This window comes from Aythya marila (genome assembly GCF_965140915.1).
Source record: "Aythya marila genome assembly, chromosome: Z".
Lineage (NCBI taxonomy): Eukaryota > Metazoa > Chordata > Aves > Anseriformes > Anatidae > Aythya > Aythya marila.
In genome coordinates, this window is record NC_139080.1 from 34,952,787 (window position 1) to 34,980,091 (window position 27,305).

A 27,305-nucleotide genomic window follows, 5' to 3' on the forward strand; every position below is an offset into this window, starting at 1 on the left:
ACTGCGCGTTCTCAGATAACCTACCCCTATCTGGTGTGATATATGGAGTAATAATTCGAACAGGAACCTGGAAGGTTGAGTAAAGATAAGCTTAAAAGAACTTCAAGTACATTGGGGCATAGCTACCCTTTGGATACTAATTCTATGTGTGTTATACCCGAAACATCTTGAATTACCATGGTCCCGAAATTTTAAAATAATAAGTGGAATAATGAGGAAATATACCTAGAGGATTGGTTATCTACTTTGAATCGAGCTCCCACTAACTCATGGAAAAATTGAACACAGGTAGAAGAGCCATTGGGTGTGTAAACCTGGACCATTTCCTAAGAAGCATCAGGGAGAGGGCAAGACCAGAGGAGGGACCAGTGCCGTGGCTCAAGAAGGTTTACCAAGGGCTGCAGCCCCTCAGGGTAATAACCACCGGGTAACATGGCCTTTACCAGACCTCTTCTAATTACATGCATAATTCTATTGGTCCAGGGGCATTCTCAGAATTGTAGTGAATATATTGTTAACACCCGGAGAGGAAGAATTCAGGAATGAACACTAATATATCATACTATCTACGCCTGTAAAGGGGAAGAATTAAACCCATGCTATGTGAACCAAACGGAGTATGCTACATGTAATGAAAGTAATAAGATAACCTGTTATGATCCCAAAGAGGTCCCCTATTAATGGTGGATAGAGGTAAGAACTAATAATGAAGGAGGAAGGTTAATTGGGAAAAGTCACATCACCACAAACCTTAGTAAGCCCTTATCAATCGAATTGGATGTGTGTGATGCTGTTAGTGATAATTATTATACACCCTGTGGAACAATGAGTTGGGTGAAATATTCTAAATATGAGGTGCTGTGCTTAATTCCTTGTATTACACTTTTACAGAAAATAATAATCCAAGGAATGCAGTTTACCACAATCCTGGTGGAAAGTCCTCAAGAAGACAGCCTCTCTTATGGCTGAATTGACTTGGCCAAATTCAAAGCCAAGACATGAATTAATGGCATTTAAAAAAAAAGAGGCGGGATTATGATATATGGATTAATACTTCGTGTCAAGAAGATGGTTGATATTAATAAAGAAAGGGGAGATGTGGGAGTGTGGCCATGGGGGTCAACAAGCCCCATGGTTGGTGATACCATCAGAGTCTTAATGATGAGGCCATCAGGAATGTAAAAGGGTTTAGAGGGCACAAAGAAGGGTGATTCAGGAGACACCATGCAGTCTGGGGTTGCTTGTTCTCCAGTCATTAAGGTATGGAAGTTGCTGGGTGTTTGCTGGTTATCGGGCAAAGTTGCTTGACCAATGAAAAGTTGTTTGAAAAGGACTGCTGTGGGGAGAAGGGTATGAGAGGGGAGCCTGTCCTCGAGATAAAAAAGGCAACAAGATGTAATGAAGTTATGTCATCAATAAAGAAGTAGGAAAAAGGAATGAATAGGGACAGGCTAGCAGAACAGGGACCAGGACAGGAACAGGGACATTGATCGCCTCATGAAGATAGGTTTGGCCAAACTCAGCAAACCACTCAAAGAAGCTCGTACTGAAAGTTGCTGGAAATTGCACACCAGAGCTGGGAAGAAGCTCAAGCTGAGAGAAGCGGAGCTGCGCACACAACTGCCCCTCACTGGTAAGCAGATGCGCATTATGGGGAATCATACATCCTTAGGAACAAAGACTGTCCTGGTAACCTTACAGCTTATTCCCTTTATTAACAATCAGACACCTTATGATCCTGAAATATGGGACCAAATTGAGGTCAAGGTGTGGGACTCTGCTACTAAAAATGACAAGGTTGCAGTGGGATTGCTCGGCACCTGGCGAGCAGTCTCTGAGGCCTTAAAGAGCCGTGTGGGGCCACAGTCAGAAACGTGTGGTTTGCCAAACAGTAATAGGCTTAAAGCATTGTTTGTTAAACACTAGCCTTTTAAAACTTTGCCATGTTTATGTTTCAATTGATACTTTTTCTGATTATACATATGTATAGGCATACTTGGGATTAGTATGTAAAAGCAGTATTTTGTATATTTAAAAACTTCGATGTTCGTGTGTGCGCATTGGTAGTGTTGACTCCCCGCACTCCCAGCGCTGTTTACTTGCCTTTTATAAATATTACTAAATTCAGATTGAGTTGTATCTTCATTTATAACACTGGGCTGGGTATTTGCTGAGGTTAACCTGCCCGCTTGTGGATCATGCATCCCCTCAGATCTCCCTGTAATCACAGTTACGGGTGATAGATACACCCGTAACAATGTGTTTTTCCTTCAGGTGCTGGGGAGCGCCCTGTTCAGAGATGTTCTGTGAGGAGCCCAGTGTTTTGCCGAGCGGGGCTGGTGACAGCTGTGAGGTGACCTTGCTGAGGCACACTCCCTGCAGGGGACCCAGCTTTCTCGGGGCCTGCAGAAGTTCGCCACAGGAATAGGAAAATAACCCATTTCCGACTGCTGGCTACCACAGCCTCACTGTGCATCTGCGTGTGACGTTAGCGGCACTTATGGAACATTTTGATGCAGTTTTAACTCTCTTCAGCCCGTGCCACGCTTCCCAAAGCAGACGGTGCCTGCTCTGTGCACGCCTTGGGAGGGCTGTCGGCCTCCCCCCACCCCCCGGCTCCGTTCCCCTTCACACCCGGCCGGGCCCCCCCCACCGCCGGCCGAGGCGGGAGCCCGCGGCGAGCGCCCCCGTCCCGCCCCGCGCATGCGCAGCGTCCCTGTGACGCGCCGCGGCCGCGTCTTCCCCGCCGGGCCCTTAACGGCCGAGCGGCAGCGCCGGCAGCTCAGAGGTGCGGCGGGGCGGGACCGGAGCGGGAGGGTCGCGCCGCGCCGCGCCGCCCTGCGCCGCCCTGCGCCATCGCTACCCCCCCCGCAGGGTATCGCCGCCCGCCCGGCGATAGCCCAGCGTCGAGGCAGAGCTTCCCGGCACCGTGGGATCTCGGTGAGCTGCGCTTCGGGCTACCGACTTCCCTCCCCCCCCCTTTTATTTTATCTTTTCCTTCCCCAGCCTGGAAGCGGCGTGCCCCGTGGTGTCTGGCTGCAATTAACGGGGAGAACCCCTGGGTCAGTTGGCTAGAAGTAAATGCGCTCGTATTAGTGCAATCTATGTTACCGGCATGCTGTTTATACTGATTTTTTTTTCCCCTGTCACGAGCACCGAATTAAAAAGTTTCCTCTGAAGATGGTCGCGGCTGTAGTTTAATGCTCCTCCTTTCTGCCCTCAGATACTGCTGATGTACCTGATACAACACGGATATTTTTAAGCACAAAATAGCAGATTCATGGAATGGAAGGCTAGATGTGTTGCTGTGTTCACCTAAACTTGGCTACTGACTGGAAAAGATACCCCCCCCACACTCCCTCTCACCCTCCTCCAGTGTTTTAAGTATTAGTAATAAAATAATACTCCAGTATTATTAGTACTAAGTACTAGTACTAAGGGAGATACAAAATATCTCCATTAGTATTTTGGAGATGAATTGAATTTCCTAAAATACTAGGATCCTAGAATCACAGAATATCCCGAGTTGGAAGGGACCCATAAGGATCATCAAGTCCAACTCCTGGCTCCACACGGGTCTCCCAAAAGTTTAGACCATGTGCACAGCTAAGTGCACAGTCCAGTCACTTCTTAAATTCAGACAGGCTTGGTGCCGTGACTACATCCCTGGGGAGCCTGTTCCAGTGTGCAACCACCCTCTTGGTGAAGAACCTCTTCCTGATGTCCAGCCTAAATTTCCCCTGCCTCAGCTTAACACCATTCCCGTGGGTCCTGTCACTAGTGTTAATGGAGAAAAGGTCTCCTGCCTCTCCGCTCCCCCTCGCGAGGAAGTTGTAGACTGCGATGAGGTCCCCCCTCAGCTTCCTCTTCTCCAGGCTGAACAGGCCCAGTGCCCTCAGCTGCTCCTCATACGTCTTCCCCTCTAGGCCCTTCACCACCTTTGTTGCCTTCCTCTGGACACTCTCCAATAATTTCACATCCTGTTTGTACTGTGGTGCCCAGAACTGCACACAGTGCTCGAGGTGAGGCCGCACCAGCACAGAGTAGAGCGAGACCATCACCTCCCTTGACTGACTAGCAGTGCCGTGCTTGATGCACCCCAAGATATGGTTGGCCCTTCTGGCTGACAGGGCACACTGCTGGCTCATATTCAGCTTGCTGTCAACCAAAACCCCCAGTTTCCTCTCTGTGGGGCTGCTTTCCAGTATCTCGTCGCCCAGCCTGTATGTATAGCCAGGGTTGCCCCATCCCAGGTGCAGGATCTGGCACTTGCTTTTGTTAAACTTCATGTGCTTGGTGATCTCCCAGCTCTCCAATCTGCCCAGATCTCTCTGCAAGGCCTTTCCAACCTCATCCGAGTCCACAACTCCTTCAAGTTTGGTGTTGTCGGCAAATTTGCTCAGAACACCTTCTAGTCCTACATCCGGATCATTTATAAAAACATTGAAGAAGACTGGCCCTAAAATGGAGCCTTGAGGTGCCCCACTGGTGACCATCCGCCAGCATGATGTGGTGCCATTTACCACAACCCTTTGAGCCCTGCCTGTCAGCCAATTGTTATCCTCTTAAGAGAATTGAGACTGTAAGGAGTGGAACAGCATATACAGACCAGAAAACATTTTGTGTTGGAGTTTTTTCTGAAAATTATGGCAGCAGATATTCTACAAAACGCATATATTTTTTTTTTCATCTACAACATTTAAGCTTAGAGGACTCACTGTACAGTTCTTTTTGTTGGGTAAGGCTGATTTCAAACTCCAATTGGTGGTGCGTGTTCACATGACACAGTAGCGCTGTTTGGTAACTATTTGTGAGTGTTGACAAACGATTCTTTCATTATGTTGCTAAGAAAACTAAAGTATGTCTCTGTTACAGGCTTTAATGTTTTTATCGTATGGAAAACAGTAATCTTTGAAGCTCCTCAACTACAAATATTTATAGTCGAAGGTGATGTTGATTTTTCAGAGTTCATAGACTTAAAAAGCTGCATTATGGATATTAGGAGTTCATCTTCTACAGTCATTCCTGCAGTCCAGGAAGCTAATTGGTGAGCTTTGCTTCTGTATTTTGTAGTTCTGGACTATGGTTCATCTCTTTGTGGCTAATTTTCAAGGTCCCTGAAATTGTGTAATTCAGACTGAGGAAGAACAAGATGTGATTCATCAAAGCCGTGCCATGCTGATCTAGTCACCATATAAAAAGTGTTGTTTGAAGATACATGTCATGACCATCTGATGTGCTGGAATTCTCATAGGAGAATTCCAAAGACGTGACTTAGATATAGAAGGAGTTCCTGACTGCAGTCAGGAGTGCTGACCTGGAGTGACAGAAAGATTCTGCATTAGCTGAGGTGGTAGAGGTCAGCTTTAAGTCTTACAGGCAGGCTGTATTTTTTACAACCTGGCATGTTTGATACTTAGCACAATTAAAGTAAGCTTTAGTTAATTCTGTTTATCTTAGCTGTAACAGCTATTTGCCACTATTTAAAGCCTCATTATACCGAGCTGGCAATGATGTAGGCAGGAATAAGAAAATCCATGATTACTAACTTTGGTTAGGCAGTCAGACTGCAGACTGCTCCTTGACGTAGAGGAATTTAGCAAGATTATACTAAAAGGAATATTAAGAGATAAGAATAATAATCACTGTTGCAAAGTTTACACTTGCTGCTAGATATGGAGGAAAAGATAGCAAAAACCTTTTCCTATAATGTTTTGTGTCCACTGTAGCTAGCTGACTTAGGAAGTGAATGGGAATTTAAAGCTTTTGAGTTACAGAAAGGCATTTTGCAGTGTAGAACTCAAAAGCTGTTTCACCTGCCTATGTCTTGAAGAAATTTGAAAAAGTTACTAAAATAGTGCCTTAGATAAAAGCTATAGCTGGTAAAATAGATGTTTTTGTTCAAAACCTATTACTGATGAACTACGAATGTATGAAAATGGAAATACAATGCTTTCTCTGAGTTTCTATTAGATTGCAAATCACATGTGAAAGTTTCCAGCGATTTTGTGTGGTTTTGTCTTTGATTTAAGCTTCACTGAGCTTTGTACACTAACCCTTTTGCTCTACATATGAACATGGAAGGAAGAATCTCCTACAATAGGTGGCAGGAAAATACTGCATGCACTGAATTACTGATTACTAATTATGCAGAGAATTACTATATTTAAAGAAGAAAAATGACACATGCACACTAACCCCACCCCACAGCCAAAAAGTAACGTAATCATTGCATAGCCTATTTTTCCTCGAAGACTGCAGAGAGAGGAGAGGGGCAATTTGGATTCTGATTTTCTGATTTCTGATTTTCTGATAACCTGTGCTTTGCTAACTCTGGCCTTCTTTTAGCTGCCTAAAAATGAGATTGATACTTTTTGTATCATCCCTGAATAATAACGTGTGTCTTTCATCAGTTTTCTCCAGCCATGGAGAAGAGGGGAGGGGAAAATAAGTCTCTGTGGACACTTACACAATGTCCACAAACAAGCTTTTACACAGTTTCTGGAAGCTCCAGCTGTTCAGATCCTTCTTGTTTCCTGCTTGATTTACCACATCTTCTTACTGCTATAGTTAAGAGTCATATAAAATAGCGATCCATGATACTGCTTACTTTGTTGTTGATCTTTTGCCCTTTGAGTGGTGTTGATTCCTTTGGGTATGGCTACCACAGTAACCCCGAAAGTTAGTAATGCACCTATGGTTTTCTCTCAGTGCGCACAGGTGTTAATGATCTTTATCTCCTGCAATTATTAAACATTAAAACACGTTAAATACATAGCACCCCATGAAACAAATACTGATGACATACAGTTATATTGGTCTCATAGGTAAAGTCTGCCTTTGTTTTAAATGAAAATAGACTTAATATTTATTTCATCAAAATACTTTTTGACCTTTTCTAAGAACTAGAATTTCATCCTTCATTACTAGCGATGTCTCAGTAAGGGTAACAGTCAAAAATCTATGCTATTGTTCTCATTTTTGACAATGTTCTTGTCTTTTTTTTTCTGTTATGTGTATCATCACGTAGGGTTCTGAGACATAGCAAATATTAGTTGTGCCTCTGCACAAACCCAAGGGTAAAGAGGTCTTAGAAAAAAAATAATTAAATCCCAGTAGATTCTGTTGTTTTGCACTTAATATTTATGACTCTTAAGACAAAGGTAAGATAATGATTTATCATTTTTAATTCAGTGTGAGATGATAGCACCTTTTTGGCTAATCTGATTATGTTTCTCTTTATGGTATGTTTCCTAGTGATTCTGAAAACTTTTGCTTTTGTATGTAGCAGCTAGTTACTCCAGACAGACTTTTTTATTTTATATAGTATAGTGTGTATATATATATATTTACTATACATATTTATTATATATGTATATATAAAATGTGAAGACTTGAGTTTTAACTCTTGAAATAAATTTAAAAATGGCCAACCTGAAGTTACAGTAATTGCACACAAGATTATTAAACTAGCATATTTTAATTAAATGTTCATTTTTGTACTCAATTTCCAGTCTATGTATAAAAACTTGTTTCTATTATTTTAACATTACTTGTGGTTCCTAAGGACCAGTCTTACTGTCAAGTAGTTTTTCTGTTAAATTAAATTCTAATTGAAATGAACATACTAGCTATTTTAGAGGACTAGGCCTTTAATAGGTATTATGTTAGAAATCAGTTGCTTATGTGAAATGCAAATGCATGCATCTTTCAAAAATATGTAAAGATTATTTTGATTCCAAATATGTGCATTTGTTACACGATAGGGGTGGTTTTGAGATCGTAAGCCAATTTTTTTTTTCTTTTTTTTTTTTAAAAAAAAAGAACCCTATTGCAGGAGATAAACAAGAGATGGAATGATGTTCTGAAAGTGTCCTGAAAGATTATTGAATCAATAACAAAGACAATGAGAAACAATAAGAGAACACATTTTAAAATCAATGTTAGGAAACACAAAACACAGATCTGTTTTCAGTGCCTACAACTACATCCTGTATCCTGCATAACAAGCAATTATATGTAACTCCTTTTTCAAAAAGCAATAGTATGATAACGCCTACATGGCATAATTTGTGAATGTTTTGAATTTTTGCCTCACAAACTAATATTGAATTAAGGGACCACTAAAATTTATAAGGAGTATTCATGTATTTTGAAAACATTCATATTTTGCAGCCTAGATAGTGCCAAGAATGAGTCACAGTTACTACAAAATAGCGATGAATCAGAATTGGACACCGATGAAGATCTAGCATGGCAACTCTATGAAGCCGAAAAAGAAAAATTAGACATAGCTGTTAAACACCATCAAGAAGTAAGTTTTTTTTGTTTGCTTTATTTTGCTCTCTTAAGAAATATAATCTTGTTTCATTAAAGTCATGTTCTTGCATGATGTGTTGAAAGTGCAATCATTAGCTGAAAACTAATAATAAAGGTGTCACTCTACAGACCTCTCATACCTGTTTTAGTGGCTCTTCTGTCATTGTTAATAAAGTCATTCCAACCTTGGTGCAAATATTCTGCAAGGAAAATTTCTGCCTACCCAGTAGTTTGTTAGATAAAATTGCCTAGTGGCACAAAAAGATAGATGCCACAGCTTGAATCTAGCTTGATAAAAATAATGTTCTTTATTCTATTTTTTTTTTTTCCAGAATATTAGGGTAGCATTTTAATTCTGTGGAGATCATCTTGCTAGCTTTATGGTTGTTTTTCTTTGTGTACATCAAATCTAGCTAGGGTATCCATTGATGGTCTTGCACTGTCTTACCTTGTACAAATTTGCTATTTTGCAGAATTTGTAGCAAAATGTATAAAGTGCAAATGTTGTGGAATATAATCATAAAATGTCCTGAGTTGTAGGAGACCCACCAGGATCATCTAGTCCTGCTCCTGGGTCTGCATAGACCACCCAAATATCAGACCCGCTGCATTGGCCAAATGCTTCTGGAACCTTGGCAGGTCTGGGGCCATGACCACTTAATTCCATGGGGAGCCTCTTCCAGTGGACGTGTTTGTCAAGCACTTGGCACTTTTTAATGAAAGCTTCATTCACAGGGAGATTGCTTTACCAGCATTACAAAGATTTTTTCCCAATGGTGTTGTAGCAGATTAGTGTTGAAATGAAGTGGCAATAGCAAGAAAATATTTGATACTCAAATTAAGGTAGATGGAAAATTTTTGCATTTGTATACATAAGATAAGTTGAGCACTGAGTGCAGCGGTAGTTGTAATCAGCTGCAGTGGTTTTGATACTAGGAATACTTTGCACACTTACTAATGCCAATCTGAGGAGTGATGTGCTGCTTTAAACTGTGCTTGTGTGGAAGTATTACTACTATGGATGGCAATTCTGTTCTTAGCAGTTTTCTGGGGGTGATGGATGCAGTTTCTCAATGGTTTTGTTGGGGTTAAATCTAGGCAGTAAACCAAGTTTGCTTTTCCATGTTCATTTATTATTGGGGTGTGTACGTAGATGAGAGATTTCTGCTTTTCCCACAGTTAACTTGCTCTTGTGCTGCATTCTTCTTCCATTGTCCCATCAACTGTGGTGTTATTCTATAGAAACGGGTACCAGAAGTTATCTGAAGAATAACCTCTTAAATTGAGAATTTGTAAACTGGGTATGCATAGCAAAATTAATGTGCTGTACCATGTTGCCATTGTTTGTACTGCACAGTCAGATTGCTTTTTAAGCAGGTGAACTACTTGAGAGACTGTTTTTTTACAGTCTCTGTTTACAGTATAGTTACATATAATGGGAGTGCTCAAGTTACCTACAGCCAGTATCGTTCCAGTCAAGAGGCTACTCTGTAGACATTCTGAAGAAATCTGTATTTTACAATGATGGGACTGTGTTTCTTAATCCGGATGAGGTCACTTTTTGAAAGGTTTTCTGTGCTTTATTTGTTGTTTGTTAAATTTAACTATACTCTGTTTTAGTACTGAGTATCTTTATGTAAACTTTATGTTCATACTCATGCTTGTCAGTTATTAGAGGTTTGGTAGTCTAGCATCTCAACATGACTGTTCTTCAAAGTGTTAAATTTGAAGAAAAGTAATAGAAAATTCCCTGTTGAATAGAATGTTTTGGTAGCTGCAGTTTGGAATTTTGAGGTGAAAGAAGATGACACTATTATGACTTATTTTCTTAAGGTAGAATAGCTTTGAAAAAATGAAGGTGTTTCTTTTAAGTACCTGAACTTGATCTAGGAATATGACCAATTTGCATATGAAACAATGACAGTATATTTATGCAGATTTTGTCATTTGCAAGACTAGTTTTTAAGTGTAATAAGAAGGTAGCTGTAATAAGAAGGATGCAACTCAAGATATCTTCTGAAAATACTCTGCAGGCATATTTTTGGAACATGCTGCTTATTTAAAGGAGCATTGTTGCCAGTTTTCTGAAACAAATTTTATTTTCTAGCTGTCTAACTGTAAAATCCAGATTGTCAAATTACGGTGTGAAGTTGAGAAAGGAGAGGCAGTGCGACAAAGTCTGGAGTATGAATTGGCAGTTGCCAGAAAAGATGCTCATTTGAGAATGCGTGATGCAGAAGAGGAATTAAGTGATGTAAAAACCAGGCTAGTGGAGCTGCAAGGTAAGTTTCAGAAGAGCAAATGCTGCTAAGCGGTGAAATCCGTTCCAGGTCGGGCAGACAGATGAGGTGCAGGAACTTGATTAAATTTTCTACTTATTGCTGTTTTTCTTTAATCTCTCTTACCTATCTGTTTTTGTAAGCTGGTATGCTTGTTGGTTCCTGTGTGAATTAAAACTAACCTACTAAGCCTATCATCCCTTTTTATTTTTTCTCCTTGTCTTCCGTTCCCTCTTTTGCTGCTGTCCTTGTACAGAATTGTAATCACGGTTAACCCATGACTAACCTGTCCTGGTTGTTGCAATGTTCAGCAGTTCTTAATTCCCATTTTGGGAAAAAAAAAATCCACTCCATTTCATTTGTTTGCACTATTTCCAACAACTTTTTTCCAGCACTTCTCATCGTGCAGCTTCTGTCTTTCATCTCTTCAAAGGCTCCAAGTATTTAATTATTCATGTCTAGTTCCTATTCTTCTCATCCTCCTTGTTTCTCTTTTTATAGGTAATACAACATGTATGTTGTGGAGTTATTCTATTCTGCAGAAGGGGGTATGACATTAGTATGTGGAGGGGAAGGTTTTTACCTCGACATTTTTTCCTACTAGAGTTACATTCAGAAATTCAGATTTCCTTGATTCTCCTCAACAGATTATGTGAAATTTCTCATTCTTACAAGTTAGTGAGGTCCATCTTTAATTACCTAAGTGAGAATAGAATCCTAGAATCATAGAATATCCCGAGTTCAAAGGGACTCATAAGGATCGTTGAGTCCAACTCCAGCCTCCACACAGGTCTACCCAAAATTTCAGACTGTGTGACTAAGTGCACAGTCCAATCGCTTCTTAAATTCAGACAGGCTTGGTGCAGTGACTGCTTCACTGGGGAGCCTGTTCCAGTGTGCGACAACCATCTCGGTGAAGAACCTCTTCCTGATGTCCAGCCTAAACCTCCCCTGCCTCAGCTTAACACTGTTCCCTTGGGTCCTATTGTTGGTCACTAAAGAGAATAGATCAGCGCCTTCCCCTCCACTCCCCCTCGTGAGGAAGCTGTACACTGTGATGAGGTCTCCCCTCAGCCTCCTCTTTTCCAGGCTGAACAGGCCCAGTGACTGCAGCCTCTCCTCATATATCTTCCCCTTTAGGCCCTCCGCCATCCCAGTAGCTCTTCTCTGGACACTCTCCAATAGTTTCACGTCCTTTCTGTACTGTGGTGCCCAGAACTGCGCACAGTACTCGAGGTGAGGCAATATATTATTACACCTTTTTAACCTAGTACATGAGATACTTGCTGAGGTGATCAGCTCCGGGGTAGACACGTTCTGCAGCAGAGCGGGGAACTGGGACAGGCAGGGCTTTTTTCTGGCATCAAGGCCACTCGAGGCAGCTGTGGGAGATGCCAGGGCCTGGCAGCCCTTGCGAGGGAGGTGAACGAGGCATAGGTGGACCCGGCAGTGCCCCCTCCCCGGCCGTTCAAAAGCAGCCCCTAGGGAGTGCAGGCGGCCAGGAGCGTGGTGACCAGGGTGGGCAAACAGGGCGGGGCACAGCTGTTTGCGCTCAGGCAGGGCAGAGCGATCCCCCCACCCATAAGAACAACTCATTTAACGGCCGTCTTCCACTAGCTAGGCTGCAGTGGTCTACACCAGGCACAGTGCTCTCCATAGAAAGTCAGTAACCACCCAGACTGACTGCCCGCTCAAAAATGCAGCAGTTTGAGCTCTGGATGCATGGAGTGCCTGAGCCCGTTGCCGCACTCTGAGGGCAGCAGAGACACCGTGTGTGTGAGGTGCGAGCAGGTGGGTGACCTGGTCAGCCTGGTGGCAGAGCTCAGGGATGAAGTGGAGAGGCTGAGGGCCATCAGGGAGTGTGAGCAGGAGATAGACTGGTGGAGCAACTCCCTGCAAGGCCTGAAGGAGGGGTACCGGGGTGAGACACCCCAAATGGGGGTGGACCCCCTGCCCTGTCACAGCTGGGCAGAGAGAGGGGACCTAGGAGCTGGGGAGAAATGGAGACAGGTCCCTGCTTGACCTTGCAAGCAGCGCCCCCCCTACTGGCCCTACCAGCCCCACCTTCCCAGGTGCCCTTAGACAACAGATTTGAGGCCCTGGAGCTTGAGAGACTGGTGGGTGAGGAAGAGGTAGAAAGTCTACCCAGGAGGATGCCTAGGGCGAGGAAGTCAACTCCACGCCTCAAGACTGCCACCACCAAGACAGAAAGAAGGGTGATTGTTGTAGGCGACTCCCTTCTCAGGGGAACAGAGGGCCCTATTTGTCAGCCTGACCCTACCCATAGGGAAGTCTGCTGCCTCCCTGGGGCCAGGGTCAGGGATGTTGCCAGAAAGCTTCTCAACCTGGTTTGCCCCTCTGATTACTATCCTCTTTTGATAGTCCAGGCTGGCAGTGACAATACTAAAGAAAAAAGCCTGAAGGCCATCAAACGGGACTTTAGGGGACTGGGACGGTTAGTGTATGGAGCGGGAGTGCAGGTGGTGTTTTCGTCCATCCCTACAGTGGCAGGGAGGGGTACAGAGAGGACATGGAAAGCCCACCTGATCACACGTGGGCTCAGAGGCTGGTGCCAACACAGATTTTTTTTTTTTTTTTTTTTGACAATGGGGTGCTTTACTCGGCACCCGGCCTGATGGCTGCAGACAGGTCCCTATCTTTAAGGGAAAAACTGATCCTAGGCCAGGAGCTGGCAGGGCTCATTGATAGGGCTTTAAACTAAGTAAGAAGGGGGACGGGGCTGAAACAAGGCTTGTTGGAAGTGTGCCAGCGGGCACAACGACAAGGCTGGGGTAGAAGGCAATGGCCCAGCTGAAGTGCATCTACACCAATGCACGCAGCATGGGTAACAAACAGGAGGAGCTGGAAGCCATCGTGCAGCAGGCAGGCTACAACTTGGTCGCCATCACGGAGATGTGGTGGGACCACTCTCATGACTGGAGTGCTGCAATGCCTGGCTATAAGCTCTTTAGAAGGGACAGGCAGCACAGAAGGGGTGGTGGTGTGGCTCTCTATAATAGAGAGTCTTTCGAGGTTGTAGAACTCGAGGCTGGGAATGACAAGGTCGAGTCCCTTTGGGTTAGGATCAGCAGGGACAAGGCTAGTGTCCTGGTCGGGGTCTGCTATAGACTGCCGAACCAGGATGAGGAGACGGATGAGGAGTCCTACAGGCAGCTGACAGAAGTTGCAAAATCATCAGCGCTTGTACTCGTGGGGGACTTCAACTTCCCTGACATATCCTGGAAGCACAACACAGCCCAGAGAAAGCAGTCTAGGAGGTTTCTGGAGAGCGTGGAAGAGAGCTTCCTGACGCAGCTGGTTAGTGAACCTACCAGGGGTGGTGCCCCGCTAGACCTTCTCTTCACAAACAGAGAAGGACTGGTGGAGGATGTGATTGTCGGGAGCTGTCTTGGGCAGAATGACTGCAAAATGGTAGAATTCTCTATTTTTGGCAAAGTCAGGAGGGGGATCAGTAAAACCGCAGTCTTGGACTTCTGTAGGGCTGACTTTGAACTGACACTGGTTGGCAGAGTCCCTTGGGAGGCGGTTCTGAAGGGCAGAGGAGTCCAGGAAGGCTGGGCGCTCTTCAAGAGGGAAATCTTAATGGCACAGGAACGGTCTGTCCCCACGTGCCCAAAGACGAGCTGGTGCAGAAGAAGACCGACCTGGCTGAACAGAGAGAGCTTAGGAGAAAAAAGAGGGTTTACAATCTTGGGAAAAGAGGGTGGGCCCTGCCTGGCCCGATCCCCCACTCTGCTGCAGAACGCATCTGCCCCGGAGCTGATCGCCTCGGCAAGTGGCAGTGAAATGGCGGTGGCGCCCGATTTAAATAGCCTGCCGCTGGCGCTGCTGGCTCTGCCTACTCCTCGTCAGCCTCTCTCACAAGGGCTGCTGGGTCCTGGCAGCTCCCTCAAGTAGGCTTGATGCCGGAAAAATTAGCCCGATTAGCCTGAAGTAGGCTCGATGCCGGAAAAAATTAGAAAAAATTAGAAAGGCCAAAGCTCATCTGCAGCTCAATCTGGCTACTGCCATTAAAGACAACAAAAAATGTTTTTATAAATACATCAACACGAAAAGGAAGACTAAGGAGAATCTCCATCCTTCACTGGATGTGTGGGGAAAGTTAGTTATAAGAGATGAGGAAAAGGCTGAGGTGCTTAATGCCTTCTTTGCCTCAGTTTTTAGCAGCAAAACCAGTTGTTCTCTGGATACTCAGTACCCTGAGCTGGTGGAAGGGGATGGGGAGCAGGGTGTGGCCCTCATAATCCACGAGGAAATGGTTGGCGACCTGCTACAGCACTTAGATGTGCACAAGTCGATGGGGCCAGATGGGATCCACCCAAGGGTACTGAGAGAGCTGGTGGAGGAGCTGGCCAAGCCTCTTTCCGTCATTTATCAGCACTCCTGGCTATTAGGGGAGGTCGAAATAGACTGGCGGCTAGCAAACGTGACGCCCATGTAAAAGAAAGGCCAGAGGGCAGACCCGGGAAACTACAGGCCTGTCAGTTTGACCTGAGTGCCAGGGAAGCTCATGGAGCAGATCCTCCTGAGAGTCATCACGCAGCACTTGCAGGGGAAGCAGGCGATCAGGCCCAGTCAGCATGGGTTTATGAAAGGCAGATCCTGCTTGACGAACCTGATCTCCTTCTATGACAAAGTGACGCGCTGGGTGGACGAGGGAAAGGCTGTGGATGTGGTCTACCTTGACTTCAGCAAGGCTTTTGACACCGTTTCCCACAGCATTCTCCTCAAGAAACTGGCTGCTCATGGCTTGGGCTGGCGTACACTTCGTTGGGTTGAAAACTGGCTGGATAGCCGGGCCCAAAGAGTCGTGGTGAATGGAGTCAAATCCAGATGGAGGCCAATCACTAGTGGCATCCCTCAGGACTCAGTGCTGGGGCCAGTCCTCTTTAATATCTTCATCAATGATTTGGATGAGGGGATCGAGTGCACCCTCAGTTAGTTCACAGATGACACCAAGTTAGGTGCGTGTGTCGATCTGCTTGAGGGTAGGAAGGCTCTGCAGGAGGATCTGGATAGGCTGCACCGATGGGCTGAGGCCAACTGCATGAAGTTCAACAAGGCCAAGTGCTGGGTCCTACACCTGGGGCGCAATAACCCCAAGCAGAGCTACAGGCTGGGAGAGGAATGGTTGGAGAGCTGCCAGGCAGAGAAGGACCTGGGAGTGATGGTGGATAGTCGGCTGAATATGAGCCAGCAGTGTGCTCAGGTGGCCAAGAAGGCCAACGGCATCCTGGCTTGTATAAGAAGCAGTGTGGCCAGCAGGGCTACGGAAGTGATCGTCCCCCTGTACTCAGCTCTGGTGAGGCCGCACCTCGAGTACTGTGTTCAGTTTTGGGCCCCTCGCTACAAGAAGGACATCGAGGTGCTCGAGTGAGTCCAGAGAAGGGCGACGAAGCTGGTGAGGGGCCTGCAGAACAAGTCCTACGAGGAGCGGCTGAGGGAGCTGGGCTTGTTCAGCCTGGAGAAGAGGAGGCTCAGGGGCAACCTTATTGCTCTTTACAGGTACCTTAAAGGAGGCTGTAGCGAGGTGGGGGTTGGTCTGTTCTCCCACATGCCTGGTGACAGGATGAGGGGGAACGGGCTCAAATTGTGCTAGGGGAGGTTTAAGTTGGATATTAGGAAGAACTTCTTTACTGAGAGAGTTGTTAGGCATTGGAATGGGCCGCCCAGGGAAGTGGTGGAGTCACCATCCCTGGAGGTCTTCAGAAGATGTTTAGACGTTGAGCTTAGCAATATGGTTTAGTGGAGGACTTGTTAGTGTTAGGTCAGAGGTTGGACTCGATGATCTTGGAGGTCTCTTCCAACCTAGACGATTCTGTGATACAATTGTGAGTTTGCAGAATCTTTTATTTTCAGTGAAGAGTTCAGAGTGCTGCTAGTGTAGATCTTCTTCTTCCAAGGTGTGAAGGAGACTTGGAAACTTGGAAATACATATTGTACCAGATATTTCTAAGACAATTAGAAAGCTGAAGTTTTTACTCCCTTTTTTCCACTGCTTTGGAGAATAAAAGGGAAAGTAAAACATTGTTTTTTGGGGATTGCAAAATGGAAGAAGGCTTTTTAAATACTTTTTTTGAAGGATTCCCTTGCTACTGCAAGTGTTAGTTTCTTACATAAAGGAAGGCTATCTTTCTTTACATGTTCATATTATTGCTAATTTGCATGACAGTTTTTGTTCTGCTTTAGAAGTGATCAGTATGCATGTGCATTTTAAAACAGTTAAAATCGCATGTTGTTATATACTTCATGATTTAGAAAAAGCTGTATTTGTTGGCTGCTAGCGTGGGCATGGGGCTGTTGGTTACCTCTTCAGGAGGAGGTATGTTGTAGTCAGCTCCACAGCTGATGAACCCAGCAAGCATGAAAGTGTGCCCACCAGTAAGCGCGTGGTACTTCTGTAGAAAAGTAGCCCAGAAATGGTGGTAAATGCTGAGATGAAGCAAAAAGAAGAAAAAAGAAACATCACCAGAGCAGCAGGAGGGAGAGGTAGCTAGAGAAGAAGAAAGGAGAGGCAGGAACAGAGTAGGGCTGGGGCCAAAGCAGTGATGGCCCAAGCAGAGACAGAGGTAGGACTCAAAAGGCACTACCATTGGTGGAGGAACCACAGTGCACTGCCCCTGATCTCCTGCACTGCCCATCACCTCAGCAAATGGACTGATTGCAATATGCAGTGAGAGGATTGGAGAGCAAAAAGGAGATCAGAGAGATTTTGCAGAAATGAGGGGTGTTTTCCGTGTGTGTCAGTATATTAGTTTGTTTCTCGTGTTGGAAGAAACAGTGTTTAGTTGTCTGTTAATTGGCAATGAATTAAATTGGTTGAAATTCCCCAAACTGTTTTTTTTCCTTTGCAACAGCCACTAAAGAAGTCAAATAATTATGAAGTTGCTTCACAGCTCTTTTGCTGTTTGTGGTTTACTGCTCGTTTTCCTTGGTCACTTGGAGCTTTATTCAGTTATTTGCTGCTGTGATGTGACCCCACCTGGCATTCTGTATACCAATGTGCAAAGCATGGGAAATAAACAGGATGAGCTCGAGATCTGTGTTCGGTTGCAGGGCCACGATCACATTGCGATCACTGAGATGTGGTGGGACAGCTCGCACGACTGGAACTCAGTCATGGAGGGCTATGTCCTTTATAGGGAAGACAGGCTGGGGAGGTGAGGGGGTGGGGTTGCCCTTTATGTGACGGAGCAATTAGAGTGTACCCAGCTCCAGCTGGGGGAGGGTGAAGGACAAGTGGAGAGCTTGTGGGTAAGAATTAAGGGGTGGGCTGGTATGGGGGACAATGCTGTGGGGCTGTACTACAGGTCACCAGATCAGGAGGAGGAGGTCAATGAGGCCTTCTACAAGCAGCTGGATGTAGCCTCACAGTCCCAGGCACTGGTTCTCGTGGGGGACTTAAATTATCCAAACATCTCTTGGGTAAGCAACTCAGCCAGGCATGCACAGTCCGAATGGTTCCTACGATGTGTTGAAGACAATTTTCTGATGCAGGTGGTGGAAGAGCTGACGAGGCAGGGGGTAGTTCTGGACCTTGTCCTTACCAACAGGGATGGGCTTGTTAGGGATGTGAAGGTTGGGGGCAGCTTGGGATGCAGCAACCATGAGATGGTGGAGTTCAAGATGGAACTTGGTTGAAGAAGTAACGCGAAAAGCAGGATTGCTACCCTGGACTTTTGGAGAGCCAACTTTGACCTCTTCCAGGACCTGCTTGGGAGTATCTCATGGGATAGGATGCTAGAAGGCAAGGGTGCATGTGAGAGCTGGGCTACATTTAAACAGCACTTCTTGCAAGCTAAGAGTAGGAAAATCAGGGAAGGGGGGCAGGAGACCTGTGTGGATGAGCAAGGATCTCATCGGCAAGATCAAAAGGAAGAGGAAGGTTTATGAAATGTGGAAAAAGGGCCTGTCTTCTTGGAAGGAGTATAGATGTGTTGTCAGGGCCTGCAGGGACGTGACAAGGAATGCTAAAGCCTGCTAGAGATGAGGCTTGCAAAAGAGATAAAGGATAATATATATATATATATATATATTTAATATGTAAACAGTAAAAGGAAGACTAGGGATAATGTGGGTCCCTTGCTGAACGAGGGGGGTGTCCTGGTAATGGGAGACGCTGAGAAGGCAGAGATACTGAATGCTTTCTTTGCTTCAGTCTTTGCTTCAAGGATTCCCCCCAGGACTCCTGTACACTGGGAGGGAGGAGAAAGAGTCTCGGAAATGGAGAGCTCCCCCCTTGTTGACAAGGGAGTGGTCTGGGAGTGTCTGAGTGGGATCAATGCACACAAATTCATTGGCCCCGATCGGATGCATCCACGTGTGCTAAGGGAGTTGGCAGAGGTGATTGCCAAACCACTCTCTATCATCTTTGAAAGGTCCTGGAGAATGGGTGAGGTGCCTGAAGACTGGAGGATAGCCGGTGTCACTCCAGTCTTCAAGAAGGGGTCGGTGCTGGGTCCGGTCTTGTTCAACATCTTCATCGACGACCTTGATGAGGGAATAGTGTGTGCCCTCAGCAGGTACGCCGATGACACAAAGCTGGGAGGAGTGGCTGACATGCCAGAAGGCTGTGCTGCCATTCAGCGAGACCTGGACTGGCTGGAGAGATGGGCAGGAAGAAACCGAGTGAGATTTAATAAGAGCAAGTGTAGAGTCCTGCAGCTGGGAAGGAACAACCAGATGTATCAGTACAGGCTGGGGGACGACCTGCTGGAGAGGAGCTCTGAGGAGAAGGACCTGGGGGTCCTGGTGGACAACAGGTTGACCATGAGCCAGCACTGTGCCCTCGTGGCCAAGAGGGTTAATGGGATCCTGGCGTGCATTAAAAGGAGCGTGGCCAGCAGGTCAAGGGAGGTGATCCTCCCCCTCTACTCTGCCCTGGTCAGGCCTCACCTGGAGTACTGTGTCCAGTTCTGGGCTCCCCAGTACAGGAAAGACAGGGATCTCCTGGAAAGAGTCCAGCGGAGGGCCACAAAGATGATACAGGGCCTGGAGCATCTTCCCTGTGAGGAAAGGCTGAGAGACCTGGGTCTGTTCAGCCTGGAGAAAAGAAGACTGAGAGGGGATCTCCTCAGTGCATATAAATATCTGAGGGGTGGGGGACAGAGGGATTTGGCCAACCTCTTTTCAGTGGTTTGCGGGGACAGGACAAGGAGTAATGGCCACGAGATGGAGCACAGGAAGTTCCACACCAACATGAGAAAGAACTTCTTGATGGTGAGGGTGACGGAGCACTGGAACAGGCTGCCCAGGGAGGTTGTGGAGTCTCTTTCTCTGGAGATATTCAAGGCCCATCTGGATGCCTACCTGTGCAGCCTGCTCTGAGGAACCTGCTTTGGCAGGGGGGTTGGACCCAATGATCTTTTGAGGTCCCTTCCAACCCCTACACTTCTGTGGTTCTGTGATTTAGCGGCGTGGACAGAAGGGCTTGTTTGTGGCTTGTAGCCCTCCTCAGTATTTCCTCCAAATTGTTTTTCTGCTGTTCTCAGTGAGTCTTGATTTTCTGCCATCTTGCAGTTCTTTCTCATTGTTTTGTCCACTGATTCTCTGTCTTGTCTTAATGTGCCTCTTTTGTTTGTTTTGCTCTTCTTCAAGTGGGAAGAATTTTCAGAAAACTCATATGAATGTGAAATAAAAACCTGTTAGAGAGTGGTGATCACTGAAATGCCAGTGCATTTAGTTGTGTTCATAGAAGTGAGAACCTGATAGAAAATACTTCCATCCAAAAGCCAGCTTGTGAAATACAACAATGTTCCTAGTCAAACTATTAATAAGGATAGGTAATGAAGGTTTCCACAGCATTTAAGGTTTTGCAGAAGAGCATATACAATATTCCCGTATCTCAGGACATTTGCAGGGCTGAAGGTTTAAATCTTTGGGGCAGCATGAAGTTTCCTTGGAAAAGCCAAGCCTTTTTTCACTAGCCTAACCTGCTTTGGGTTGTAGAATCATTGAATGGCTTGGGCTGGAACGGAGTTTAAACACCATCTGGATCCATCCCTGCCCATATGGCAGGGACACCACCCTCTAGACCAGGTTTCTCAAAACCCCATTGAACTTGGCCTTGAATACCTCCAGGGATGGAGCATCCACAGCTTCTGGGCAACCTGTTCCAGTGCCTCGCCACCCTCTGAGTGAAGGATTTCTTCCTACTGTCTGATCTAAATCTCCCCACTTTTAGTTTTAAATCTCCCCTCTTCTAGTTTAAAGCCATTACCCCTCATCCTATTACAACACTCTCTGACAAAGAGTCCCTCCCCAGCTTTCCTGTAGGCCCCCTTTAAATACTGGAAGCTGCAATGAGATCTCTCTGTAGCCTTCTCTTCTCCACACTAAACAATCCCAACTCAACACGTCTTCACAGGAGAGGTGCTCCAGCCCTTCGGTCATCCCTGTGGCCCTCCTCTGGACCTCTTTTAATAGGTCCATGTCCTTCTTATGTTGGGGGCCCCAGAGCTGAATGCAATGCTCCAGGTGGGGTCTCATAAGAGCAGAGCAGAGGGGGAGAATCACTTCCTTCAGCCTGCTTGCCAAGCTTCTGTTGATGCAGCCCAGGATATGGTTTGCCGGTTTGTGTTCAGTTTTTTATCCACCACTGCCCCAAGTCCTTCTCTGCATGGCTGCTTGTTGCGAGGACATTTGTTGTCGACGGAAGGAAGACACAGACGCTCAATATGAGTGATCAGTGAACTTCAATTTATTGGATAGCTCAGTCGTTTTTTATCTAATTCAATATAATTAGCTCATACATATTGCAAAAGCTAAGCTCATGATTGGTTAGTGCATTTCTTAATTTTATCAGCTAGTTTCTCACTCCCATCAACCTAAATAACACAGTTAGTACTTTCCCAGACCACCAACAGATATCATGTCCTTGTACCTGAAACCTCCCTGAAACCTCCCAGATTTTACGTACTTTCTCAGACTCATTTATGCACTTTCTCAGACTCATAGGAGCTGCGTTCGATACTTTGTTAGCTCGCGACCTCCTAGTTGCTCAACATTCACATGACCTACTTCACATAACCATTCCTCCACAGCTGCTGTCTACCTACTCATCACCCAGCCTGTATTCACGCCTAGGATTGCCCTGACTCAGGTGCAGGACATTGCACTTGGCCTTGTTGAACTTCAAAAGGCTCATATAGGCCCAGCACCCAAGGCCATCTGTGTTCTTCTGAATGTCATCTTTTTCTTCCAGCATCTCAACAGCATCACTCAGCATGGTTTTCTTATAGCTCCTTTTATTAGGCAGATGCATGCCTTTAAAGTCTTTAATTGTCTTTAACTGAGCTCAAAGTTAAATGCTAGAGACCAGCATCTATCAGATAGAAATATGGAAATTAGCCAGCCAAGTACTGTAGAAATCTGAAATTGTCCTCTGTGTTATAAAGACCTCACTTGAGTTATCTCAGGTTTTTAGTCTTTTATGAGAGGAGAAGGGTTTCAGTTTATAAAAACCTCTGAAGCATCCTTATGTCCTTGTGTGAAAGGTACTACAGAAACTCAAAATTTTATTGTTTCTTTATTGAGGAAGTGGTGTTCTCCAGTGCCCAAAATGTTAATGTTCTCATGTTTCACAGAATATCACAATACACAGATAAACCAGCATATGTTATACTTTTTTATTCTGAACATGCTTAGCAGTAATATTTGTCTTTCTATTTTTCTGAAAACAATAGCATCAAATGAAAAACTTCAGCAGAAAGTGGTAGAGACTGAGAAAGCATTTCATATTGCTCAACAAAAGTGGAAAGAACAACAGCAAAGACTTGCAAATGAAAAGGATGATATTCTCAGAAAATGCAAGGATGAATATGAATTGCTTCTTAAGGAGAGAACCAAACTGGAAAGTGTTTTGCAGGTATGGTGTATTAATAGTTGGAAAGATGAATTGCATTAGATGATGCTTGGAACTTTTTTTGGTGAACAAGTCTATGTGGTGTGTTGGGTTTTCTCCTGGTAGAGAAAAAACAAGTCTCACAAATAGATAAATATTGCAGCATGTTTCTGAAGAATATATAAAGCTGTACAAAGTTATGCTTACTGTTTTGCAGTCTTCCTTGTTTTGATGGAACGTGTTATAGCTGGCTTAATGTTAGAAACTAAACCAAGCTACCAGTGTACTATGGTGTTGAGGCCCACTTGTACTGTGGTTCAGAGCTGAGGTAGCAGAATCAGGGAAGCCCAAGACCCAGTCCATGACTTCATTTCCCTTTTGACTTCCCTAGCCTGACGCACAGTAGCCTCTAAACATGAATATCACTTGTATAGTAAGGAGACAAAACAGTGTTATGGAACCCACTGTGATGACAGGATTCTTAAGTGATGTTTGGCCCAGGGTTGAAAGAGGATATGGATTGCTTGGGACATTGTATTCTGTGTCAGGGGATGCGTATGCAGAAGTAAAGGTGATCTGCAGAGGCAGGTATTTGGTTTGTAAATGTAGTAAAGCTAGAAAATTGTTCACTCCAAAAGTAAACTGTTTTAAGTTTTAAAGATATTTCCAAGATATCCCAAGCTATGAAATGAAAACTAGATGAAGTTTAATATTGGTTGTAGTACATACAAAGAAGTGAGATTCTGAATAGGTGCACGAATCCCATTTGGAAAAGCTGCATTTCAAGAGCTGTAACTGTGAACTTGGCTATGAACATCCTAAGGTAAGCGTGGAAATGAAGTCAGGTTAACCTATTGAAATGTGTCTCTCAGATATGTCACCATAGATTCAAATAATATCCTGAGTTGGAAGGAACCCACAAGGATCATTGACTACAGTACTTGAGTCCACACAGGACCACCCAAAAATCAGGCCATGTGTCTTGAGAGCGTTGTCCAAACAGTTCTTGAACTCCAGCAGGCTCAGTGCCTTGACTGCTGCCCTGGGGAGCCTGGCCCAGTGCCCAAGCACCCTCTGGGTGCAGACCCTTTCCCTAACCCCCAGCCTGACCCTCCCCTGTCCCAGCTCCATGCCGTTCCCTCGGGTCCTGTCGCTGTCCCCAGAGAGCAGAGCTCAGCGCCTGCCCCTCCGCTCCCCTCCTGAGGGAGCTGTAGGCTGCCATGAGGCCTCCCCTCAGCCTGCTCAGGGCTGAGCAAACCAAGGGACCTCAGCTGTGCCTCATACGTCTTGCCCTCTAGGCCCTTCACCATCTTTAGATGCTTTCTAATAATTTGATTTACTTCTTACACTGTGTTGCCTAAATTGCACTTACTCAACGTGAGGCTGCACCAGCACAGAGCACAGCAGGACAATCCCTTCCCTCGACCAGCTAGTGATGCTGTGCTGGATGCACCCCAGGGCACAGTGGCCTTCCTGGCTGCCAGGGCACACTGCTGGCTCATGTTCAACTTGACACTGACGAGAACTCCCAGATCCCTTCCTGTGGGGCTGTTCCCCAACCTCTGGTCCCCCCAGACTGTGCATACAGCCAGGGCTGCCACGTGTCAGGTGCAGAATTTGGCATTTGCTCTTGTTGAATTTCATGCAGTTGGTGATTGCCCAGCCCTCTCATTTGTCAACAACATCTCTCTGCAAAGCCTCTCTACCCTCAAGGGAGTCAACAACTCCTCCCAATTTAGTGTTGTCATCAGACTTAATTAGCAGACCTTTAAGTCCTGGTACCACGTCATTTATGAAAACATTAAAGAGAAGAGGCTAAAATGGAGCCTTGCAAAACCCCACCAGTGACTGGCCACCAGTCTGACCTCACCCCATTTACTAAATAAACCCTTTGAGCCTGACCCATCAACCAGTTGTTCACCCATCATATTATGTGTTTGTCTAGCTGTATGCTGGCTGGACATTTTGCCCAGAAGGATACTTTGAGATACAGTATTGAAAGCTATGCTGAAATCCAAAAAGTTTACATGAACTGGAGGGAAAGTAATCCCTCTTATTTCTAACAGGTTCTGTAGTGTGCTTTATAGGGTGTGCTTTGTATGCCATCTGTTCCATAATAGAAGAAAGCTTTGGAGTTCAACAATAAGTGCAATAGCATCACCCTGTGGTTAGCCAGAAGATAATATTCCTTCCCAGAAGCACTCCAGAGTTTTTTCTTAAACTACTTGTGCAATTATATTGTTTATACACACATTTATATATATATATATAAAATTAATAAACTATTTTGCATCAGCAATGTTTTTATAGGCATATATATGTAGTAAGTGTGCATATATGCACACATAGATGTATATATAGTGAAATATAGAAACATAGTGAAATATGTTTGTCTTTGTACCTTTTAAGTGCAGGTGACTAAGGTGTTACTCTGGCGAAGTTTCATATGCATAGGAGTTGGAAAAGCTCCGAGACTTCTCTAAGATTCTGAAATCCTACAACTGATTTTGACATGCGTAACTGGCTCCATGTATTCTAGTCAATTAGAGTCTGACTGATGTTAACTACTTTCCAGTATAAAATGATTTTAAGTTTTGATGTACTGTTTTCCAACAAACTAGTCATTACTTTCCTTGCACATGCTTTTCCCAGTTTATTTTTTTAAGTTCTGGAAGATGTACCTGAAGAGATAAATATCTCTATTTTTTTTAAGTGTGGGGAGAGTGTGAATAGCTATGTATTACATTATTATAATTTTTGTTTATGTCTTTGGAGGAAACCCATGTATTGCATTGATACAACAGGAGACGTTAGGGGATTAGTTTAAATATAGTTTGTTTCTGTGTGTATTGTTTTTACAATATTGTGGTTTGCTTTAGGTTCCCATTCTAAATTCACATGGTCCTTGTTAATTTTTCAGATGAAAAAAATCATACCATAGTGCCTGCACATTGTGATACATGGATTAATAATTTGTGTCAAGAAGATGGTTGATATTAATAAAGAAGGGGGAGATGTGGGAGTGTGGCTGTGGGGGTCAACAAGCCCCATGGTTGGTGATACCATCAGAGTCTGAACAATGATGCCATCAGGAATGTAAAAGAGTTTAGAGGGCACAAGGAAGGGTGATTCAGGAGACACCATGCAGTCTGGGGTTGCTTGTTCTCCAGTCATTAAGGTATGGAAGTTGCTGGGTGTTTGCTGGTTATCGGGCAAAGTTGCTTGACCAATGAAAAGTTGTTTGAAAAGGACTGCTGTGGGGAGAAGGGTATGAGAGGGGAGCCTGTCCTCGAGATAAAAAAGGCAACAAGATGTAATGAAGTTATGTCATCAATAAAGAAGTAGGAAAAAGGAATGAATAGGGACAGGCTAGCAGAACAGGGACCAGGACAGGAACAGGGACATTGATCGCCTCATGAAGATAGGTTTGGCCAAACTCAGCAAACCACTCAAAGAAGCTCGTACTGAAAGTTGCTGGAAATTGCACACCAGAGCTGGGAAGAAGCTCAAGCTGAGAGAAGCGGAGCTGCGCACACAACTGCCCCTCACTGGTAAGCAGATGCGCATTATGGGGAATCATACATCCTTAGGAACAAAGACTGTCCTGGTAACCTTACAGCTTATTCCCTTTATTAACAATCAGACACTTTATGATCCTGAAATATGGGACCAAATTGAGGTCAAGGTGTGGGACTCTGCTACTAAAAATGACAAGGCTGCAGTGGGATTGCTCGGCACCTGGCGAGCAGTCTCTGAGGCCTTAAAGAGCCATGTGGGACCACAGTCAGAAAGTTCGATGTTTGTGTGTGCGTGTTGGTAGAGTGTAGACTCCCTGTGCACCCAGTGCTGCTACTTGCCTTTTATAAATATTACTAAATTCAGACTGAGTTGTATCTTCAATTATAGCAACATGAAAGAAGAGAGGAAAATAAGGTTACATTTTCAGTTAGCAATTGGTAATACTTCGCATCTTAGAGTAGTCATGATTCCCTTACTGTCATGTTTGAGTGGTCAAAACTCTCTGTCTTCAAACCAGAGGAACGTATAAAATCCCTTTCCAGGCTTAGGAAGGGACTTGCATTTCTTTGATCTTCATGTATAAACATGGTTCTGTCAGACTTCAGTCTTCCAAAGAATCATTTTATATGAATAATTCATTTCCTCCTCCTTTTCCTCCCTGCTTGGGAGATGCCTTATGATTAGTAATTTCTAGGAACAAGAATATGTGATGTAAGTGTAATAGCAGAATTTGCAGACCAGCTGAATAGCTTTGGTTTATTTTTACAAAATGTCTCTTGCCATGATATTGAATAGGATTAAATGAGCAGGAAGACTTACTGTGATCTTTCTGCATTTTTCACAGGAAGCCATTTTAACAAATTGGGTCTCCAAAGGCTCTCCAACGAAATCGCTGGATTTATGGCTTGTTCCTGATCCCAGTTATGGGAAAGCTTATTCCTGTCCACTAGACCAAAGCTATTCTTTCTGAGACTTCTGGGATCTCCAGCTTAAGTATATGCTAGACTACTGGGCGTTCATTATTTGGCTACTTTCCTCCCAGCCAGGTGTGGTATGAATGTGGATTTTGCAGCTGTGACTCCACAGAGCTACTGAGTCCAGTAGCACTAGTAATTATCCTAGCCTGTAGCTTATCTCAACTTCTGAATTCAGAAATCAAAGTTGGGAATAGCTTGATTATTTTTTACTATTAAGAACTACTTAGTAGTTCTTATACATAACTGTTTAACATAATTCAGTTTCTAAACAAAAGGGAGTCTTTCTAAGGTTAGCAAAACCAAAGAGTATTAGTCTATGGGAGTAACCCATAGACTGTCCTAAAAGCT

At 44.7% G+C, this 27,305-nt stretch overlaps 1 protein-coding gene across 1 annotated transcript in view; it reads left to right on the forward strand.

Annotated features, from left to right (window-relative positions):
* Positions 1–4,885: 4,885 nt before the first annotated feature.
* CCDC171 (coiled-coil domain containing 171) overlaps positions 4,886–27,305 on the forward strand; it is a 171,324-nt gene continuing 148,904 nt past the window's right edge. Inside the window, 4 exon segments of the mRNA XM_082784295.1 lie at positions 4,886–5,047; positions 8,176–8,314; positions 10,427–10,601; positions 22,304–22,485. Of these exon segments, the coding sequence (XP_082640421.1) occupies positions 4,992–5,047; positions 8,176–8,314; positions 10,427–10,601; positions 22,304–22,485 (552 nt within the window). The 5' untranslated portion in view covers positions 4,886–4,991.